General features: G+C 47.8%; 11 protein-coding genes across 11 annotated transcripts; 5 read left to right on the forward strand and 6 right to left on the reverse strand.

Annotated features, from left to right (window-relative positions):
• Positions 1 to 1,240: 1,240 nt before the first annotated feature.
• On the reverse strand, positions 1,241 to 3,191 carry I302_100324 (uncharacterized protein; the record flags this gene model as incomplete). Its single annotated transcript, XM_065869063.1, has 6 exons — positions 1,241 to 1,502; positions 1,588 to 2,182; positions 2,260 to 2,489; positions 2,571 to 2,704; positions 2,769 to 2,811; positions 2,875 to 3,191. 6 exons carry the CDS (start codon positions 3,189 to 3,191, stop codon positions 1,241 to 1,243), a joined length of 1,581 nt encoding a protein of 526 aa, XP_065725135.1.
• A 483-nt stretch (positions 3,192 to 3,674) lies between these two features.
• I302_100325 (uncharacterized protein) lies at positions 3,675 to 4,953 on the forward strand (the record flags this gene model as incomplete). The annotated part of the gene is made up of 6 exons (XM_019190342.1): positions 3,675 to 3,797; positions 3,851 to 3,980; positions 4,032 to 4,105; positions 4,167 to 4,332; positions 4,386 to 4,622; positions 4,667 to 4,953. 6 exons carry the CDS (start codon positions 3,675 to 3,677, stop codon positions 4,951 to 4,953), a joined length of 1,017 nt encoding a protein of 338 aa, XP_019047090.1.
• A 305-nt stretch (positions 4,954 to 5,258) lies between these two features.
• Positions 5,259 to 7,758, forward strand: I302_100326 (uncharacterized protein; the record flags this gene model as incomplete). The annotated part of the gene is made up of 6 exons (XM_019190343.2): positions 5,259 to 5,408; positions 5,461 to 5,552; positions 5,604 to 6,119; positions 6,173 to 6,383; positions 6,446 to 6,748; positions 6,817 to 7,758. The coding sequence occupies 6 exons, from the start codon at positions 5,259 to 5,261 to the stop codon at positions 7,756 to 7,758; spliced, it is 2,214 nt and encodes a 737-aa protein (XP_019047091.2).
• A 93-nt stretch (positions 7,759 to 7,851) lies between these two features.
• On the reverse strand, positions 7,852 to 9,002 carry I302_100327 (uncharacterized protein; the record flags this gene model as incomplete). The annotated part of the gene is made up of 6 exons (XM_019190344.1): positions 7,852 to 8,101; positions 8,155 to 8,217; positions 8,273 to 8,406; positions 8,468 to 8,533; positions 8,583 to 8,664; positions 8,728 to 9,002. The coding sequence occupies 6 exons, from the start codon at positions 9,000 to 9,002 to the stop codon at positions 7,852 to 7,854; spliced, it is 870 nt and encodes a 289-aa protein (XP_019047092.1).
• Positions 9,003 to 9,569: 567 nt separating this feature from the next.
• I302_100328 (uncharacterized protein) lies at positions 9,570 to 10,193 on the reverse strand (the record flags this gene model as incomplete). The annotated part of the gene is made up of 1 exon (XM_019190345.1): positions 9,570 to 10,193. The coding sequence occupies one exon, from the start codon at positions 10,191 to 10,193 to the stop codon at positions 9,570 to 9,572; it is 624 nt and encodes a 207-aa protein (XP_019047093.1).
• Positions 10,194 to 11,048: 855 nt separating this feature from the next.
• Positions 11,049 to 13,030, reverse strand: I302_100329 (uncharacterized protein; the record flags this gene model as incomplete). Its single annotated transcript, XM_019190346.2, has 13 exons — positions 11,049 to 11,316; positions 11,378 to 11,449; positions 11,527 to 11,598; positions 11,651 to 11,757; positions 11,816 to 11,867; positions 11,926 to 12,165; positions 12,228 to 12,277; positions 12,336 to 12,415; positions 12,473 to 12,552; positions 12,607 to 12,669; positions 12,724 to 12,742; positions 12,795 to 12,823; positions 12,990 to 13,030. The coding sequence occupies 13 exons, from the start codon at positions 13,028 to 13,030 to the stop codon at positions 11,049 to 11,051; spliced, it is 1,173 nt and encodes a 390-aa protein (XP_019047094.2).
• A 666-nt stretch (positions 13,031 to 13,696) lies between these two features.
• On the reverse strand, positions 13,697 to 14,317 carry I302_100330 (uncharacterized protein; the record flags this gene model as incomplete). The annotated part of the gene is made up of 1 exon (XM_019190347.1): positions 13,697 to 14,317. The coding sequence occupies one exon, from the start codon at positions 14,315 to 14,317 to the stop codon at positions 13,697 to 13,699; it is 621 nt and encodes a 206-aa protein (XP_019047095.1).
• A 373-nt stretch (positions 14,318 to 14,690) lies between these two features.
• On the reverse strand, positions 14,691 to 16,644 carry I302_100331 (uncharacterized protein; the record flags this gene model as incomplete). Its single annotated transcript, XM_019190348.1, has 12 exons — positions 14,691 to 15,037; positions 15,093 to 15,301; positions 15,352 to 15,392; positions 15,442 to 15,549; positions 15,603 to 15,745; positions 15,804 to 15,891; positions 15,952 to 16,024; positions 16,086 to 16,176; positions 16,248 to 16,301; positions 16,360 to 16,438; positions 16,500 to 16,524; positions 16,586 to 16,644. The coding sequence occupies 12 exons, from the start codon at positions 16,642 to 16,644 to the stop codon at positions 14,691 to 14,693; spliced, it is 1,317 nt and encodes a 438-aa protein (XP_019047096.1).
• An 850-nt stretch (positions 16,645 to 17,494) lies between these two features.
• On the forward strand, positions 17,495 to 19,286 carry I302_100332 (uncharacterized protein; the record flags this gene model as incomplete). The annotated part of the gene is made up of 2 exons (XM_019190349.1): positions 17,495 to 18,459; positions 18,518 to 19,286. 2 exons carry the CDS (start codon positions 17,495 to 17,497, stop codon positions 19,284 to 19,286), a joined length of 1,734 nt encoding a protein of 577 aa, XP_019047097.1.
• A 662-nt stretch (positions 19,287 to 19,948) lies between these two features.
• I302_100333 (uncharacterized protein) lies at positions 19,949 to 20,550 on the forward strand (the record flags this gene model as incomplete). Its single annotated transcript, XM_019190350.1, has 2 exons — positions 19,949 to 20,310; positions 20,373 to 20,550. 2 exons carry the CDS (start codon positions 19,949 to 19,951, stop codon positions 20,548 to 20,550), a joined length of 540 nt encoding a protein of 179 aa, XP_019047098.1.
• Positions 20,551 to 20,649: 99 nt separating this feature from the next.
• On the forward strand, positions 20,650 to 21,144 carry I302_100334 (uncharacterized protein; the record flags this gene model as incomplete). The annotated part of the gene is made up of 1 exon (XM_019190351.1): positions 20,650 to 21,144. The coding sequence occupies one exon, from the start codon at positions 20,650 to 20,652 to the stop codon at positions 21,142 to 21,144; it is 495 nt and encodes a 164-aa protein (XP_019047099.1).
• Between the last annotated feature and the right edge of the window lie 341 nt (positions 21,145 to 21,485).

Here is a 21,485-nt window from a genome sequence, read left to right on the forward strand (position 1 = left end):
TGACCTTTCCAGCAGGAATCGCAGTAAGATTTCTAAGCTTAGTGTGCCGAGTTGTTGGTTGTTAAGGCATACCATACGAGGACTGCGGGGTCGCTTGTCAAATGCGCAGCAATCTGTTTGTTTGCGTTGAGCGTTGTACTGCTGTTTACTGGCCAGAATGGTCGTCGAGAAGCCAAGTGGATCACAGATGATCTATATATAAAGCTACGGCAGAATACAGAATCCAAAAGAGTACAACGAAGTGAGCGTATCGATACAGTATGACAGAGTCAAAAATAACTTGAATTCGTTCTATTTTTGTTCATCTGTAGAATAGATCTAGGAAAGAAAGGCTGAAGTTGTGTAGCTGCGCACGTTACGTGTTCTGCGGGTCGACCAATCGATGACATGTGTCGAGGTCTCAAAAAAGATCTGCAACGAATAAAATATAGTTAGGATTGAACCAAATACAGTACAGGTAAAGATATACATACATACAAGCTAGAAGGTAAAGCCAGAACTTCACCGGAACGTTTGATTTCGTTCCAACGATCCACAGGAACGCAAGGAGGTATAAAAATAGCTCGTAGATCCTATCATATGATGAACCGTAGTCTACGAACCATATATAAATGCAATGAATCATTACCAATTGCGATTTGCGGTCGAACGGTGAATGCGACAAAAGCCTTTTCAACGTCACCTACAAAGCCTAAGCCTGCCGATGACTAAAAATAGGATCGACATAACGTTAAAACTTTAAATATTTCACGTAAAAACCTAGACATCTGAACAGACGGTTTCCCTTAGAAGCAGAGTCTTGTGCATGAACGTTTCGCGCAGGTTGGTGAAACCGGCTGCAGGGGCGGGATCTCGTAATGCTGCGGGGTAGACCCACAATCCTCAACGCCACCAGCAGCAGGAAAGGGAAGGAAAGACAAAATTCTCCTTTCGGAACCTTGTTCTGGAACCAGGTGCCTGATATTGCCTCAGGATCCTGATCAACCGGGTTGTGCTCATTTGTACGAGGGGGTTCATGGCAAACGACATCGCATTCATAATAACGAAGGCATTCCATTCTACAACTAGCTAACCATACTATCTTGGGTTCACTATACGACTCCCGAAAGACAACGCTTCAAACAACATCGTGAATCAATTTACCTAACATCTGCCATGTATCTATTCACACCCAGCAAAATGAATCATTACTTAGCATCGCGGGTCATCCATACCCGCGAGCTGACATAACCGCAGAAAGCTACGCCTTCAAGACAGCTACTCGAGTGGCATCCTTATCATCCGCCGGCTTCTCATCGATCTGTTCCATCGGTACCCCCGCTTCCTCCACCGTCCCGACCATAGCGGCTTCCTCTCGCCTCAGTTGTCTCTTGTGCATGAACCAGATGATCGTGAAGCCGATCATACCTCCGCAGTTGCAGGCCAACACCGTAGGGTAACCTTTAGGGAACGTCGGAGCTTCCGTTTGGAGGAAAATGATAGTCGGCAGCCAGGCATTACAGCTGTGTTCCAGAACATCGTCTGTGATCAGCCTATGTATCATGACAACATACAAGCCATAAGAGATGAAGAGATGGGGTAACTCACGCGTAGAAAGCACAATTGATGGAAGCGATGATAAACGCTCTTTCCTCCATACTACCATGGCAGATCTCGTTGACCCAACTCCACCAGATATGAGTGACAAAGTAAGTCCCGGTGACCATGAAAGCAAAGACTTTCAAGGTATTCGAATCGGGATAGACAGCCAAGATGACCGTGGGACACAAACCCCAAAGACAGGGGATGAGGCACCATGCGTATCTACTTCGGAACCGGTCCGAACACCAACCCCAAACCAGTTGAGGAATGATACCGACCAAGTTAGCACAAGAAGGCAGGATGTTTCTCATACTGACTGAGTAACCAGCCGCTTTCAGGTAGATACCAAAGTAGTTGTAGTTCTGGATACCGTAGGCGTATAGGACGTATGTGGGAATGAGCAACCAGAAGTGCCACGTTACGATGACCCGCTTGAAAGTTCTGAAATTAAGAGCGTCCGACATGGCAATCGTACCGTTCTTCGCACAACGAGCCTTGGCCAGTTCTTTCTCTTCCTCGGTGATAAACCACGAGTTACAGTTATCGGGGAAGTCCGGTAAGAAGAAGAAAATGGCAATTCCGCACGGAATAGTCATGATGCCTGTGGAAGTGCAGATTTAATCAATTTTTTAGCTTCGAACAGGGGTGTTCTGGGTGAGAGATGGAGCATGCACTCGCCACATATTAGATACAGCCATCTCCAGCCCGCCAGTCCTTGCAATCCATCCATGTTCTTGTAGATAGCGGCTTGAAGAAACCCAGAGAAAGCTTGACCGATTGGTCCGGAGACGTAAAAAATTGAAGCTCGTTTGGCAAGTTCGGATTTGGTGTACCATGAGCCAAGGATGAAATATGCCACAGGCTGAAAGGCCGCCTCGAACAGGGCTACGAAGAACCGGAATGCATACCTGTCACGAAGTCGAAAGGTCGTATCAGCGATTTATCCTGAAGGGCAGGCAGGAATCGCTCGTCCCAACAGTGCCACTTACATCTGTTGGTAATTTTGGGCTCCAGCTTGAGCGAATGTGAAGATTGCCCAGCCAATCTCACACATGGACAACCACCAGGATGGTCTGACCTTCAGGACGATCATGTTTGAAGGTATTTGCATGACGCAGATGACCTGCATTGATACTGACGGTGAGTCATGCGTTCAACCCGGGTCTCGTTACTTCGACAGTACTTACGACGTTATATATGGTCTGCATCCACGTATATTGGTTCCCTTCGCTGTTGGGGATGTATCATTAGAGCAGTTCCCCCTAAAAGCTAGGCAAAAAGCGGATCACGTACATGTGCAGATCCTCCTTCAGACCAGAAACATAAGCGTTCGCCAAATTGGTTTGATCGATGTACTTCATCAGCCATCCAAAACACAACAAGCTCAATAGAGCACAATCGAGCTTGAAGACAAGTTTCCGTTCGGCATCGGATTTCTCATAGTAGTCGGGATCCCAGATCCATGACACGAACTTTTGCCATGGACCTCTGGTAGATTTACCGGTCGGGTTGACAAATGTTGTGGGTTCGAGATGTTGTTGTCTACCGGACGAGTTGGACCTCGCCAGGGTCAAACCCGCTCCGACATTTTCGCCAATTGTCGTTGCCATTTTCGGTTCGTTGCTTGTTCTGGACGGGAAGTCGATCGATCGATGACGAAAGAATCTCTAAGAGCCCAAGCAAGCCAAAAGCAAGGCTTTTATAAGCTTCTCAGCTCTTCATTCTTGATAGAGGTATCTATCTCCGTATCGCGCCCAGAAGAGTCTGAGGAATTCATCATGTGCGAGGTCGGCTGCATCGCCGTCAATCGATGCGTGTTGGCGATAAGCAGGTCAGAGACCATTTGGCTCGCGATGCACTGTTCAGGACAAACAACGCTTAATTGGCAATCTAATTTGGGAGCAGGAACGGACTTCGTTCCTGTCGGCGCTTCAGCCGACAGTCGGTCGGGCGTCGGAAAACAACCACACATTCCGAAGGCCGACTCTCCCGAATCTCAGATGTGAAGCGATGGATTGTTTGCGCTCTTATCTACGAGTGGCCTTGGGAGACTTCAGGCAGTATTCTGGAGCAACCGCTATTCTGAAGTTACAATGGCCAAAACGAGCAAGAGAAAGCTTCTCGGAGTTGGTCCAGCTGCAGGTGCTCTTGACGAGTTCAAGCAATTGTGTGAGGATTACGATGTTCATATGATCAATAGAGGTCCAAGGGATAAGGTAGGCCTAATCACGCTGAGACATGCAGTTGCTGATAAGCAATTTGACCGTAGGTGAAATCTGAGATCAAGCGATTATGTGAAACGGAAGGTCCCTTTGAGGCTGCATTCCTATTTTTCGCGAATGGTAGCTATGCGCCCATGGATGAAGATCTGTTGGGACCCCTTTGGCAGAATGGAAACAGTGAGTGCAGAAAGTATCAAAATGGAGAAGACTGATACGGGAATACCACAGAGGTTGGCTGCTTCGCTCAGTGCGGAACGGGGTATGACAATGTCAGAGTTAATGATATATCGGCACATGGCTGTGTAAGTTGCGCTCGCAATGCTACATCAACTTTTGAATCAAAAGCTGACTATCACTGCGAAGTATTTCACCAATACTCCAGATGCGGTTACTCTCGCGACTGCCGACTTCACAGTCCTTCTCTTTCTATCGGTGTTGAGGGGATTGACGATGGCCGAGAGAGCAGCAAATCTTGGCAAGAATCACGCCGAGGTGGAACTCACCGTTGATCCAGCGGGTCTGACTTTGGGTAAGGCTCTTCCGGCAGTACCAGTATTCAGAATCTGACTTTCATCGTGGTAGGTGTGATTGGTCTTGGGCGGATAGGCAAGGACTTTGTCAAGAAATGTCAAGCATTCGGGGTGAACGCAATCTACCACACCAGAACCCGTCTGCCTCAGGAAGAAGAGGCGAGGCTCGAGGTTACATACGCTACAAGGGAGGAGTTGTGCAAGACAGCAGACGTTATCGCCGTGCTTACGCCTCACACGTCGGAGACTTACCATATTTTAGACTACGAGCAATTCGCTCTAATGAAAGGTATGTGCATATCGGAGATGACTGTACGCTGACCTCAATGTCAGATGGAGTGTTCATTATCAACAGTTCGAGAGGACCGACAATCAACGAAGAAGCTCTCATCGATGCATTAAAGAGAGATAAAGTGAAAAGAGCTGCCTTGGACGTGTTTGAGAATGAACCTGTGATCCCGGATTACTTCAAGAACAACCCGAGGGTTACGATAACACCCCATGTCGCTGCTTATACAGAAGGCACGATTTATAGAGGTGAAAGGGACGCGATGGCCAATGTCAGGGCATTCTTGGAGCAGGGGTGCCCGAACACTCCCGTAAATGGGCCTTTTCAGTAGATACTCCCAATTTAATGCATATGATTGAGAGATAAGAAGCCTATGTTGCCAGCTATAGCCATCAGGGCAGCCCAGGCGAAGATGCATGATCAGCTCCAGGTCGAAATATGTACCGTGTGTGGGACGCATCACGATGTGTAGCAAGGTGAAAGGGAGGTACACGCGCGCTTAAGCGTTGTCTTAGCTTGGAAGCCCCACAAACAGCTTATCTCGACGCACTCTCCATCAGTAATACGATGAAAATCTAAGTATTCACTTTCTCTTTCCTTCCAAAACGTCATTCGATTCGATCGACCAACTTCACGATGTCAGACGTTATACCATTATCACCCTCGTCAACAGGCGAATCAAGCTCAGCACTTAGAACAAGCCCGTCCATCGTTCCGCGATTATCGTGTAGATCTGTTGATGCGACGAACATAGCTTGTCAAAGATGTCACAGGCGGAAGAAAAAGGTCAGTCCTTTCATGAGCAATGTGTGCAACTTCACCAACACAACGTTCTCAGTGCGATAGAACCAGACCGAGCTGTGGGACATGTGTCAAGTCGCGTTTCACTTGCATTTACGATGTCGTGATATCGGACAAGTCCCACCCCAAGTACGTCATATATCATCACATCCAATGAGTATTGCTAATTCAACGTTTCAGCTTCGTCCGTGACCTTTTAGCAGAAACATCATCACAAAGAGACCGTATCGTGGAGCTTGAGACTCAGTTGGCTCAACTCACATCCTCGGCAAGTCACGCTGAAAACGAGAGTTTAATCGCAAGCAGCTCTTTACACCAATTCGCAACACTACTCAATAACGAAGCACCCACAGCCTTCCCAGTAATACCATTGCAAGACTTTTCAAGCGGCCCTGTTAGAAGCGAAAATCTCAGTTCGCACCCAACACTAGCAGAAAGAATAGTAAGACAGGTTTTAACGACTGAGCCGGACAGGAGGGAGGCGGGTTCTTCATTTAAGGGCACAATAGGCCAGCAGCTGGGAACCTCCCAAGATGATGAAGACTTTATGGGAAGTAGCGATGAGGATTCACGTCAAGCGCAGAATGGGCTAAGTACCTGGCCACCATATCCCTTGGCTAGAAAGCTTGTTGAGAGCTTTTTCAATTGGATCTCCGGGATATACCCCATCTTGGAAAGAGACTTGATAGAGAAAGAGTGAGTACACGGACCACAAAATCAGTTCTGACTCACTTTCCCCATCCTTTTAGCCTTCACACAATCTACTCCATGACATCTTCTCGACCTCCCTCGATGTCCGAATATCCCGAACCCGACATAAGGGTCTACAGACTATTCATGATATTCGCTATCGGATGTGACGTCTTGGAGAAAGGAGGAGCAGCATTAATCGACCATTCGAAGAAGCTTCGTGCCTATGCGTTTGACCATCTTCCGGCAGTCCTCAGAGCAGATACCCTCGTAAGCACGTGTCTAATATAGGTATCGGGTGTCCACTGATAATCTCAACTTTGACGTCACAGTCGTGCATTGCAGGACTACTATTGTACGCTCAATACTCCATAATGGCCTTCGGAAACACCAGTCCTCATGCAGTAATAGGCTTGATTGCGCGACTAGCGATCGATCTTGGGCTCCACCGCGAAGACGAGAGTCTGACTGTAACGGAACAAGACACACGCAGGAGACTATTCTGGACGATCTTTAGTATGGACCGGTTGATTTCCTCAACTTTGACCAAGCCTTTAACGGTGCCGGAGGACATCATCTCCATTCAATTGCCCAAAAGGGTCATTGGATCTTCGAGGTATCAAATGGCTATGAACGTGAGTCATCACGCCAAGAAATGAGTATGCCAATCAATGGCTAAGCTTATGTTCCTGACCTCTGTCAGTCCGAGGAGTTTTTTCGTCATATGATCCTGCTTCGTCAGCTAAACGGTCAAGTTCTCAACGAGGTCTATCTAGTAAACGACTCGCAAAAGTCCCAAGGCGAACAGACCTTAGCCAAACTGAGAAATAAAATCGACGGCTGGTTTGATTCTACCCCTCTGTCTCAGATGGACGGCTCTCGTAATCCTTTCTTGGAACTATGCTACAATCTTCTCCTCACCGCACTTTATCGTCCCTCGCCGTTATTCTCTCATACCCACCCATCCCGGATGTCTCGCTTGAGAAAGTCCGCCTCTAGAGCAATCGATCTCTACGGACAACTTTACGCACAAAAGCGCTGCGCCGAGAACTATGTACATCTATTCAACATCGTGACCGTTTCAGTCACTTTGGTATACACGCTTATCGAGGGTGAAGGCGATGATTTCAATTTAGAAATCTCGTCGTGGTGCAGGGACGCGGTGAGACAGGTAGTCACCTGCGAAAAGCTGATAGATGATTTCTGCAAGGATTGGCCTGGAACCACCAAGTACCGCGAAGCATTCAGAGGTCTAGCAAACGAGGTCAAGACGAAGATGAAGCAACCTTCCCTCACAGAAGAAATCATACCGCACAATCAAGTCCAGTCACAGCCTGTCGAGATGGAGTTCGTCGAGCAACAAGTCCGACCCATACCTCAAGATGTGATACCACCAAATCAAATACCTAATTCCGGACCCTGCCTCGCGATCTCCCCCACTTTGTTCGAAACTTTGGAAGATACCGCTTTATGGGACCAGTGGACGCTGCCAAACAATGGCCTGGTGGGAACAGCAGAATTAGGAACGGCTGAAGATCCGCTAGGTATCAACATGTCTGGAGTAGGGATTGACGCTCTGCTCGCCAGTGTCGGTTTATCTGCTTTCACGGATTTTGACTGGGAACACAATACACAGTCCCGTTGATATAAATGCCAGTATTTTGCGAATGGCTCTTTACTCGATGTCAATGGTTTTCGGAATGTGAAGTAATGCATGAAGACATTGTGGCTGTCCCACTTAAGATGATGCCTCAATCTCCTTGATAGTCTTGACTTGAGCAGCCATACCAGCTTGGAACACTGAAGTATCTCTACCAGCCATGACATACCTTACACAGTCGTATTCTTTTCGCAATCTAGCGATGATATCTGGTCGAGGCTCTAAACCACCCAGCCCGACGAATTTGCCATATTTCATAGCTGCCCGACAGATTTTGCTCAAGGCTTCGTAAAGTACCGGACTGTCACGTTGTCCACCAATGCCCATACTGTATCGACCATGTCAGCTTAAGTAGAAGTGCAGGCGTGAACGGGTACTTACTCATCGGCAAGATCCCATGCTCCCACGAAAATGGCATCTACACCTTCAACAGCTGCAATCTCTCTGTGATGGCTGATCAGCAATAATCCCCCAGAAGCCGTCAACAAAAGGCACTTACTCGCAGTTCTCCAATCCTTCGACAGTCTCGATCATAGGCATAGTCAAAGTGGTGTTGTTCTGAGCGATTTTAGCGTATTCTGCGTGAGGAAGTTGGTATTGCATTTGTGGGGTGAAAGTCAAAGGTCGCTCTCCCTGATCGTGTTGGATTGACAATCAGCTTCTTCCGGCAGCATCAAATTGGATCAGTGCTCACCAAAGGTCGGAACTTGGAATATTTCACGAGCTCTTTAGCCATGGCAGCTGTTCCAGTTCTAGGTACCTACACTTCTGTCAACTTCGAATGCGCAGCAAGGTTTGTCCGGACTCACGATGATACCTTGAACACCGTTATCGAGTAATCTCGAGATCCAGTCGGACTGTAAGGAAGGGACTACACAGATAGGAGAGATACTGTCCCACGTGAGATCGTCTCAGCTGACCAGAATCCACTACGTTTCTAGACGTCTCACTCACCCAATGTTCAGACATGCACAGGCAATATCGCAGGCAGTCTGAATACCAGCGCGACAATGTTCCATGTTGATCAACACCGCCGTGTATCCAGCTACTTTGGCCAATTGTGCTACATCCGGTGAGAAGGTCATTGACATTCCGAAAGAGAAGCCTAACCCGCCTTCCTCCATCTTCTCCTTTAACCAGTTAGGCCGGATGAAAGACATTGTTTGTTGATAAAGCGGATCTTCGGCGAACTTGCTTGAATCACCATTGGTTCCGTTTGCAGCTGTCATCGTGCGATATGATTTCAAGATCTGTAGCTAGGTGTAGTGAAGGAGCGGCTGAAGTATGGGTGAGCATGCGAGATGCAAAGTAACACATCCTCCTTTATAACAGACTGTCTTGGATGACCCGGAGTTCCTATCATCGCTCTTCTCCGAAGCACTTCGCCTGGGCGGTTCTCCCGCCGACAGCGGTCGACGAAGCCCCATTGTTGTCGGCGAAGTGACCGCGACATTGACACCTCCATTTCTGCCTGCTATTCTCTTGCTCGTGATACAAGTTGTGAATGCGACATCACCGGGTATCTCTCCTCCCACATGGGACACTACGTGAATGGTGGGGTTTGTCTCGCGTGAGCAGTGCCAGACACGTAATACCGCAAGATGATGAATGCATCGGTGAACTCGGTCCTTATCGCTGTCGTCGAGAGATCATACTATGCATGATTGTGCATAGCAATGCCTGTAAGATGCACTAGGTAAGCTGGTCAAGGAAGTCAAACAGTACATGCTGTACATATCTGTATTACATAGAGAGAGAGAAAAGTCTCTTGATCTTTCTACTGCTCTCCATTGTCATCACAATTGAGATCTAGATTCTCTAGTTGGCGGGTTCAAAGGGGTAGATCCTCCCCTTCTGGGCTGATGGGTAATTCGCTGTTGGGTAGGATCACGTCTTCTCGACTCATAGTGAGCATGGTCCAGCCTAGTCGAATCGGTAAAAGTCGAGTAGAGCTCGGCAGGAGCACGAGTATCTGAAAGATTTTGCACAGCTTCTTGTGATGCCGAAGATGACCTTCCCGTTATCATACCACCATTCTTACTTTGAAGTCCCTCGATGGGTCTACCGGGAATACCGACGAACGATTGCCTAGACAAGTCCCTCGCTCCGGCAGTAGCTTCTTCTTGTTGTGTGGTATTGTAAGATGGTGCGCGTGAATGAGAGGCGAATGGCATGTCGCTGGTCGCACTATAAACGGGGGGAGGTGGACTTCTCGGAGGTGAATAGTCCTGTAAGTGAGGAAGACGTGTGTTGGGATTACTGTTCATCGATTCGGGTCGACCTCGTTGGCTGCTGGTCTCACTACCATCCCAATCGGAGAAGGCTGAAGTTAAATTAGGGCCAGCGGTGATTTCCCTTATAGATCCGGGAGCTGAACTGGCAGTGGTGGTAGTAGAGGTATTCCGAGAATGAGTGGACATCGTATTTGTCTTGGGTTCTTTCCAAAGAGATATGAAGTGTTACTGAACAGAATCTTAGTCTTATCAGACGCATTGGCTCCATCACCCTCCTATTTATACCTTTTCAAGATCTCGCTTGATTGGGTATTTTCGCCTGCCTTCGAATAGCGCCTTTTGAAAGCCCAATCATGATAGCCGAAGTGCTCCATTTATTGCCAACTTGAGCGAAACCCAGCAAGCCCACCTAACTGTCGATCTGCAAGAGGTGGCTAGAAGGGCGCGATCGATCCCGCTGATCAACTCCGCCTAAAATTCTCATGCGAGCTGGTAACACCCGAATGTCTTTCAAGTTCTGGCTTGGAAGAAATATCTGGACGCTCTTCTAGATTGCATGCAATCGATCGAAGCTCAGATCCGTAGAGCTGAGTGCATTGTGTACTGTATCCGGTATGTATACGCCGCAAACGGGAATCCTTTATTGCTGAGTTTCAAGCGGGGTCAAGCGGTGCGATCGTGGCGAATAATTCATTCTTTCGACAATGGAATGGCGTCAAAACCCCGATGCGTCATTAAGATGATCGGCAGCTGTGACAACGGAGGACATTCTACTCGATCATGAGGTGATTTTGGGGGTAGATGAAGATGTACAAAAATACCCGCTCCGGTGAACAGCTTCTCTGACTTTCTGCCGATCGTGCGGACTTCAGTGCTGATTTCAACAGCGATGATAAAATACATAATTACCTAGGCTTGTATGGGAGCTATGGGATCTCAAAGGCGTTTCGAAAATGTGCAGGGGGTAAGTGCGTCAGATAGAGTAAGGGGTGTGCGGGAGGTGCGATCCGGGCACCGAATTAGCATCCGGCGGCAGTTCGTCTAGTAATTTCCAGCTTCAAGTCTAGCTCTCTTCCTTTTAGGTTGTGACGCCGTGTCCGCTCGCTCGTCAACCCAAACAGTGACGGTCTCTTGGGCCACCGCAAACAAGCCAATAGAGGTAGGCTCTTTAAGTGCTTTGGTGGGTGCATTGGCTCCGATAGTGGTAGCTGCAGTAAGTGGCGTAGTACTGGGAGTACTGTCGTTGGAATACGCAACAGCTTTGTTCACGGTGGGACCTTCACCAGACGGTGCTTCGTACTCTCCTGGACTACAATGGTAACAGATGAGTATCATACATGGCTGGTTGGTCGTGGGGAAAGAACACTTACGTTACCGGAGTTCCAAAGTTGAGCCCATTGGTCGTGTCAACTTTCATTGCGAAAGAGGCTCGATCAGCGCCACTAAGAAGTGAAACAAGCATCAGCTCTGTGAAAATCAAATTTTGATGCACTTTCGTAAGACCCAATGGGCTACTCACCACTGTCCCTCAGCATGCCAAGTTGCATGATATACATTCCAAAGTTCAGTACCGTCCGGAGAAATGAACATTCTATGAAGGAACTGTCAGGAGTTTCCGTCATCCAGCAAACCCAATGACTTACCCATTATGACCAGGACCGTAGTATCCATTACCCGATTTGAAGACTGGCCCGTCCTTCTTTTTGGTCCAAGCAGCGGCATCCATCGGGTCATCACCGGTCAAATGGATCTGCAGTCTGTTCGTCAGTGCCGGTCTACAAGAGAGGACCTAATCTCGGTAGACTAACCAAGGCAAGTGCGTAATTGGGAGTCGAGCAGAAGCTGACCGAGTAGATAATGCTGTAGTCATAGGACAGATCAGCTCGGTCCAGTGAGCTCAGATACAGACACAACTCACTATGTCTGACCTGCCCATGTAAAAGCTTGAGGGCCTTCATTGGTGTTACCACCGGTCTGCTCCCATGACTCCTCGGGTCGACTGACAACGGTCACCTGCTCTTGATCAATCTTGGTGGGAGTGACGAGAGGCGAGATACATATCGATGATCCTCCAATATCATCATCCGAGACGTCTTTCGAATGGCAAGAGAAGATCATGTAATTGTTTCCACCAAATTTCAAGACAGAGTTGTCGAGACTAAAGGACGTTGTAAGCCGATATCAGCCATAATTCTCAGATCAAGGACATCTGTCACTCACCTCCATCCTCGGTCATAGAGCTTGACGGGGTCTTTATACTCGCCAACGGGCTATACATCGCATATCCTGTCAGCGTGACTTATGAACGCTTGATTAAACGAGACCTACGTCACTTCCTCCGGATACCACCCAAATCGCATCTGCATGCGAATAGTAGATGTACCAATTCCCATCGATCTTGTGAATTTCTAGTTAATTTGGTTTGATCAGCAATCTAGATCCGTCTCAATACACGTATAACCCACCTCCCGCCCAGACACTAGGCTTGTCTCTCATGTGTTGATTTTGAAAGACGAGCTTCTCGTTGGCAACGTTCCTTATAGCGCTGTATCACAGTGTCAGATAGGGGTACATCGCTGTAAGCAGGTACATTACGTACTCTAAAGTTGGACTCTTGGTGACTCGAAGACCATCGTCGCTAGTCCGCATGTAAAGATAGGAGCTATAAGTCGGGTTAATACTTCCCCTCGTTCACTTTTCTGTAGCTGTAGCTCACGAGGTGTCATGGTCATATACTGTAATCAAGGTATCAGCCGGGCCATCGGTCAAGAATAGCGGAACACGTACCAATAAAAGGATCCGGAGCATGATCATCACTGAAGGGGGATACGACTAGTCAGTACATACATTCTTACATCCGACGATATCATAGACCCACCGAAGAGGCTGAACAGAGGCGTCAGCTCTCAAGATCTGCTCAAAATCCATATACTCTACAAAAGAGTCGAACTTTTATTGGTGAAAGTAGCAGCACTTGCCAACCCTAAAAGAGCCAAATTTAACAGAGCGGTGGTGAATTTCATGATTGGTGGGATAGAGAGGTGAGTTATGGAGTGAGAAGTGACGAGGAAGAGATACAATGAGAGTGCAAATGTAAATAAGAATGAATGAAATAAAGAGCGTAAGGGGTGAGTATCTGAGTTCCAAAGAGAAACAACAGTACGTGATCGTCGTGAATCACTACTCGATTCGTCTCAGACGATTATAAAGAGGAGCATATAAAGTGGAACATGTATCATCCTCAAACTCCCACACATTTCATTTCATCATCATCATATATCCATGTCTTTGTGTGATATGATTGGATTGATGACTTGAAAGGATGATCAATCTCTCATGGTGGCTTATACTTGGCGGATAGCGTACGGACACAAACAGGTTTGAACCCCTTTTTGCATGGCCCAACTTGTTCATCTGACTTGTCGCCTGGACCCTTGCTCCTAGATATCATTGACAAAGGTTCCAGACATCCATCAAAGGAACAATACGACGGAACTGGAATCTCCTTTCAGGTGGATGTTCGGTCCAATCTCAGACGTCTCATCGAGCGGTCCTATCATACGTGAGAAAAAGCTGTGCTTGGCCCTCCAATTTAACATGCTAACAAGCACTGAAGCGTTGTTTGTGTATGCATCACATGTATGCCTCGTTAGTGTATGTGTATTTGCTTGATTGTGTGCTTCTACCAATTACCTGGATACGTTACCCCTGAACGCTCGGTGCATCAATCTCTTGACTGACCAAGGCACCAGAAGTCGGTCTAATGTATTGCTGTGAACGTGAGATGTCATCCAATTGAAAGGCCTTGCCAGACCTCGCGGAGAGTTTGTGCTGTGCTCGGCGTCCGATTTCTCCTCTGGCATAGACCAATGATCATGGTCATGACCTGACATCGGCCTATTCTCTGCTTGATCTAACAAGCCAGTATCGGTGACGGTTCTGGGTGGACTGTGAGTGTGTAACCCCATGAATCCGTAAATCGAGTTTTCCTTCGTATCAGGATCCAAACCCTCATCCTCACTGTCCAAGTGCACTTCCTCGTTACATTGAGATCCAGAGGAATCGGTCTCCCAGTCGTCGTGATCTCCAGTAGGCTGCTTGTATACTTGAACTCTTCGTCTTTGTGCCGGCGTCGAACGTGAAGGATGATGGAAGGATAAGTACGATCTGGTGTTGGACAAGTAGTTTCGGGTCAGATCCGCGAAAGCTTTGTAGCTCTTCGACGGAAATTTTCGATGCGAAAACTCCGGATTCAGTATATGCCAGCTATCATTTGAAGAAAAAGCATGGGGCTTGAGCTGGTAAGGCATACTGGACGATTTGACTTCTAGCTGAGATTTTGATGTTACAAGGGTGAAGATGATTGTTCTAATGTTATAAAGGCAAACGTTTCCATGCGACAGCTATTATTCAAGATCTCATCTACCAGTCGGTACAGAGGAGTGGCCACTCATGAGATTGCACCCATTGTAAGAAATGGTTCTTCCTTTGCCCTTTCCTTTGTCATACCGCTTCCATACGAGCAACTCCGCTCCCCGACCATTTCGACGGAATCAGTAGTTTCGCCAACCAGAACGCATCGCATGGAAGCCACCATCACAACCGAACTAAACCATGCATTGTCTGACTGACGTACCGAATCCAATATCCGTGTGGGTATGTGCTCTTTGACTCTATGACAACTTATCTCCCTGATTCCTGATAAGCCGGATGTCTCCCACCAGCAACCTCGTCCCTGCTTTTCTTACCAACTAGATTCCGACCTGGTCCTTGATTCTGTTCTCTCCTTCCTGACTCATCATCTGACTCGTCTTCTTCCGGTAGTTGGGTTAACGCCATACCTTCCTCCTCAAACGCATTGAATAGCGTTGAATTTTGCGCTCGATATATACTGCTTCGACGACCGTGTCCTGCGGAATGTAATGATCCGTCCGGAGCATATGTGGCACCGCCTGGTACTGAGCCGTAGTTCCATAAGGTCGGATTATTGGAGTCCATTGACATCCGCCCCGACATACTCATTCGTGGATCTGTTACCGTCGATCAGTTGCATGATCGACATACGAGAGGGCGAATTGCACTCACTCATCAATCCAGACTCCAAACTTGAAGCGTGATGTGGCGCTTCGGGTTCTCTCGATATGTTCAACAAGTACACACCCATGAAGATGATCAAAAAGCCGCATATCAGAGAGATGGTGTTGACTCCACCAGGAGTGTTGAAACCGGAGAAAAGGATAGCAGACGCGATGATGGTGGCGGTAGTGAAGAAGACATAGTAGATAGGATTTACACTGTCTGATTGTTAGCCTGAGACTGCAAAACTAGAAATGAGAGGACGTACACGTTGGTAGAGAATGTATCCAAAGCTTTGTTGAAGTAGTTCTGCCAGAAAAGCTGATCAGCATAGTTCACACCATCGAGGACTACTCACCATCTGGATCATGATGCAGCCCACTACTACAACTCCAAACACGTATGTACTGATATGGGTCAATTGATTGTTTCCGGCAAAAGTCAATTTGAGGGCAACTCCGAAACCCTGTCGTTATGGTCGATTAGCTTAGCCTCGGAAACAAGGAATCGATCGCTCACCTTGATAGCCATGACCGAAACACTTCCAACCAACGAACATATCGACAAGTATACCATTGGGTTTCTAGTACCATGAGTTGGAACGACGCGGTAGATCATGTAAACAGAAAAGACGGCAACGAAGGTGATGTAGAATAAGAAGGCTGCGCATAGGGGGTTCAATCAGTGGTACACAATGAGACAAGGCGGCTGAGCACTTACCTGGCTTCGCTGCGTAAGTCAAGATCTCGTCTACAGTCTCTACTTCCTTATCCGAAGGAGCATGGAGCACGATGATAACGGATCCGATCTACGGATTCGACCCACGTCAACGGGTTACCTCATCGCCTGGTCATTCCGAGCCACTCACAATGCATGAGGCACATCCACAGACTCCTAACCTACCTAGCTTTTCATCCAATAAAAATGAAGCGAGAATCGCACTGCGGTAGTATATCAGCTTACATCATCTTGGACCTGTCCTAGACCTAAAAATACACTCACCCAATGATCACACTCATTGCCCCCAACGGTGTCACTAGAATGGCTGGTGCAAACGTGTACGCAGCAAAGTTTGCTACTTCACCGACGACCACTACAGTCACACGACGTGATCATTAGCCTTGTAGCCCAGCGTTGAACGGAGGGTAAAGAGGGGAAACTCACTGGTTATCATACCCGCCCACCATATAGGATTCTGCAGATACGACAGATCCTCCGCTAGCAATGACTTATTAGCTACGATCGCTACATCTTCAAGTGATCGACGACGGCTTACATGCATTTCGTGGTCCAGTCTGTCGTTGATGCGAGTGGGGGTATTCGCTCATGTCCTTCTTGGCGGCATCATTCAAGCCCTGGTGTACAAAACATCATTAACACCATCTCACGAAGGAGCAACAACATCCGTCTGCTCACCTTCTTCGTTATTATAAAACTCGACCTGAGAGGACCGTATAATTTAGTCGAGGATTTAACAGGAAGCGCTACCTAACCCCACTCACCCGATCAGAAAGGTTCCACCCAACGCCAATCCCAGTCCGATGTATTTGTCTTCAATCATTCTGCTCCTGTGATCTTCACTGCAGGATTCGTATGGATATGCTGGGTATATTTAGACTGGCCAGACTAGCTATGCTATTTGATAATTGGACGATGTTATGTTTGGGATGTCTTGTCTTGTATGAATGGTTGGGTTGGATAGAACGCGTGAATCAAGTCTTTGTTGTCTCGTATGGGGTTTATATAGGTTACTGAAGTTCAGGGTCCAATGTTTAACGCGTGGCGCACAGATGTGGCATCCTAATCCACCAACAGATCAAGACATTGCTGATTCATACCCATCCTGCAAAGTGCTGTTATAACAGCTGACTATGCCCTGCATCACCATTGCGGGGGAAGTGGGGGCAGGAGAGGGCAGCCTCACTACCATGGTGGATATCGCTTCCACTCGATAGTGCAAAAGTGCCAAACTCGTGTAAATTCGAAACGCCTTGGGTGTGCCAAATGACATCCTTTCTTTGGTAACTGTCAGATAAAGATTGATTTCCTTTGACATCGAGTCGGAGCCTAGGTGTCATGGTGTTGGAGTGCTTGGTATGGTCTTCAGTCACATATCAGAAGGCGATATCCTTATTGATCGACTTGAGTTCGCCACCCATCCATTCTCACTCACTGACCCGCTAATCAACGCATCTGATTATAAGACAGCCCTGTAACAACCTCACAAACCTGCGATCATTAGCAACATCATCATCGTAGACCTCGATTGATATCAGAACCAATCCCAGCATCCGTCATCGCCCCTATCCCATGATGTTCACCGTCTCCATGCCCCTCAATTCAGGAAGTCCGACGTCCTCAAGAGCCAGCCTTGACAGCACCCATTCTGCTGGATCAGCTTCCCGTTCCAAATGGTCCAAACCTTTCACAACCTCACCAATACCCTACGACATTCCCTTTCAAGCAGAAGTCTTGGGGCCAGATTCAGATCAGAGGATGCCTACAAGCAGCCCAACAATTCGGGTCCTATCGACTCCGCATACGGCTCAGGGGAATCTGTGTTCGAACCTGACGACAATGTCTCTCGCCGGTATTCTGATGTATCATCTCTATCGAACAACTCGCTGGGGACATTGTCAAACTCCTCGATTGAGTCTCTAAAGCATCCAATGCCCCAACGGGTTTATCTTAATCCTGCGAGCGCCATGGATAGCACAGGTGTATCAAATTCCGTCGAAGAGGACGATTCCAATCACTCAGAGGCCAGTGCTACTGATATGCCCTTTGGGCTCATGCCATTTGGTCAAGGAAGACCAGGAGCTGGAATCACATCCTCAGGATCAGCTCATACTCCTTCAGCAACCGCTCCCCCTCCTCCCAGGCTTTACGAATATCCCGATGATTATTCTGTGTTATCCGAAGACTCCGATGATTCGTCTACGATATCTGCAGACTCTGACATCGGTCACTCTTTGGGACGAGCACCTCTAGAACCTATACAAGAATCAAGCGACGAACAAAACTACTCAGCGCCGTTGGGACCTGTTCTGGGCCGAGGACCTGATTACTCGCAAACCTCCCTCGGCTCATCCCGGGCCAGCTCGCTGCACAGAACGCACAGTGTCCATGGCAGACCTAGGAGTCGACGATCAAGCGCTCGGTCTAACAGTGGAGGGATCTCGCAATTTTCTACTCAGATTATATCGAATATCGATCAAGAAATCGACCCCGAAGTCCTTCGAAGGATTAGTAATGAGTATTGGGATGACCCTTATGCAGATACCACTGTGGACCCAGCGGAGGAGTACAGAAAGACCTTGCGAGAGAGATTCGAGCAGCAATTAGCCGCGCAGAACGCTTCAGATCAGATTACACAGTGAGTGTCTCTTGTCCAGCTGGGCCAAATCTCGCTGAGCTGACAATCACTCGAATAGTAGTCCACCTTTGCCAGTCGAGGAGCGGCTTGATGATCATCACTCAGCCAATGACCAAGCTACAGCCACATCCAGATCCAGTGTCAGAAGTCGGTTTGCCTCCTTCTTCAGTGGATTCAGCAGACCATCTTTCATCCCTCACAGCGCCTCTGACATGGGCAGTCGACTTTTCAGACGCTATATCAACTCTCGACCATTCCAGCTCCCTGGCAAGGGGAGGTTGGACGCATGGAAGAACAGACATCTCAGCAGTCGATCATCCACAATTTCTCAAGAGAACCCTAGAACCTGTGCCGAGATTGAAGCAGATATGTACGGCCAGATCACACCCGAGACGGCTAGAGAAAAATACCAAAATTATGTGTCTCAACCCAACTTTAGCCAAACATCAGGTTCTTCTCATATAGCTCATTGGATCAGCCAACTTCCCAATGACCATTCCGCTTTTGACGCCGACGAATACAATTCTGAGTCCTCAGGGCACAGTCCCACCTCAGAGGACGACTGGTTCAGCCATATAAAGCCGGAAGAACCCACAACCTTGCAAGATGCTCTGAGCGAAATTAGAGAGCAAAGAAGGAAAACAGATGAAGATCTGGCCAGGGAGCAGTCGCAGAAGAGCTTGTACCCGAGATACTGGGGAACAGCCGATGAGGCAGAGGAACAGCCAGAGACAGAAGATGAAAGAAAGATAAGGAGTTTATATTCCCAGATTATTACGTTGCAGGAGAGGTTGAGTGAGGAGGAATCCAGAGCGTATAGGTTTTGAGGGTGCTGCAGCGAAGACTGGACGTTCTCCGAGCTTATGGGAAATTTACATATCGTAGCTAGGCTTCAATAGAGGCAACTTATGGTACTTTCGAGCTGTTTCGATGTCGCTTTCCCATCCGTAGATATATCTTCTGTTTTGTTTGGCGTCTTGTTAATATATGAAGTATGTCTGTTGGCGAACAGCATCGGATTTCTTTCACTCAACTGAGAAGAGCCACTGACACTGGTGGATCAAAGGGTCCTATGCAGTTTCCTCGTATCACTGGCATTGCGTATCCAGGTTCCTCATGACATCAAAATCTACTACAACGCGTCATTAAGCGTTGTTCCTTTATTCAATGTGCGTGTTTCTGAGGTACTATTCACCTCCTTTATGACAATGCTCGGTCAGAGCATATCTCGGTGATGGAGTTGTGGTCCTGGCTCGACGGTAGTGCGATCAGAGAGAATGTCAAGCTCGAGTAGACCTACTGAGCTGAGCGTTTGCCACTCTCTGTTTCTGCTTTGATCATCATTGATCAGACATGTCGATCCAATTTCACACCTCGATATAGCATATTGACAGCCGAGCTTATATCGCACAGCAGGGACCTTAGTCCACACCGTTCACTTGAACAGACCAGGAATCAAGTCACTGGTATATTTCTCCAAACTTAAACTATGTCACGCAGTGATAATACGATACAACAAGGTCATTCACGGACTGGCGAAGGGGTAGTGTACCCGGGCTCGGGGTACAATTATGCCACGACCAGCGATACCAATTTGGAACATGATAGTACTCCTTCCAAGCGTATCATGGCAGCCGGAGCTCTGGTGTCAGCTGTGCCCAATACTGGCATAGACAATGTGCCCGAAGTGGATTCACCTAGAGAATCAACCTCTCTGCACGATGCTAATATCCCTGCAGCGCGAACGAGAAGTTCTTCACAGCTTGCCGCCCCTTCCATCAACGCGGAGCATCCTGAGATCACACCTCGCGGTACTTCAGAGTCCGTAAGTTCCTCTCGTACCATGGGCAGGTGGGTTTTTCCCATGACCATTCTCAGAGCCATTGGCAATGACTGAGCGACATTATTTGTAGGTTTACAGAGGAATTCGATGCAGATCCTGCATCCTCCGAGGAGAGTTTGGAGGCCTCATGGAACGTGATACCCGACCCGCCGTCAACCCCATCTACAAGGCATGACCTCAACACACAAGAATCCGCTCTGGATGAGATAGGGGCACGTTCACTCCCCGCCGATAGCACCAACCGGTGATTGCTCTCAAGCTTCATCAAAACATATCGTGAGGTCGCAACTTTCTGCAAAAAGGCTTGGGGTTTCCAACAATCAAGGGGATGGTGGAGAAGAACGAACATGACATCTCATAATTCTGCGAAACCAGATATACGAAGGGTTTCTGAGACTGAGCCTCAGCGTGACCTCAAGGAGAAGGACAAAGAGGAAGCAGACACAACCTGTTTCCTACCTAGCTGTGAGATTTGCGATGAGACCTTCTATCCGCAGGACCAAGATCTGACAGACCCCAGACTACGGCAGGAAAATTCAAGGGCCTCAGATCAATGGGATATCCTCAAGGCACCAGGGGCAACTTTCGACTTTTCAATAGATTTGCAAAGTACCATCAAGAATCTAACACTGAGAAATAGGCTGGTCGCAGGATCTCAAGAGCAAGAATTGGGATCGACCATTGTGAGATATAATCAGAACACTCAGTCAACTTACCAGGAGGGACAAGCTATCCGAGCTGAACGGCTTAGATCCCTGTTAGAGGGAACAGACGAGAATGATCAAAAGGATGTGGATCCTGATGTGGCTGAAGCGTATGGGGCGATCAGAGCTTTTTTGTGATGTAGTTTCGATCTGGAGCCCTTTGTCCCAATTTTGAGCATGAAGCACCGAGTACGGTGTCAATACAGTTGTTAATCATCAGATGAAGATTTGTCTGTAATACTCGTGACGTGAAAGACTGGTTTGTCATGCTGTAGACGAAATGACCCTGTACAGTAGATTGGGGTACCCAAACTCAGAGTCTGCTATGTAAGCGGATGACCCAGCTGCAAGTCTCAGAACCAGGTATGAGCCTCTTTCATCACAATTCTCCCCATTCTGGAGTGATGGCACCTGGCTTTTCGAAAAATTCATAAAATAGAATGATGCAATACTGCACGAACTATTGTTAGCACCATCAT

Source organism: Kwoniella bestiolae, chromosome 1 (assembly GCF_000512585.2).
Source record: "Kwoniella bestiolae CBS 10118 chromosome 1, complete sequence".
Taxonomy (NCBI): Eukaryota; Fungi; Basidiomycota; class Tremellomycetes; order Tremellales; family Cryptococcaceae; genus Kwoniella; species Kwoniella bestiolae.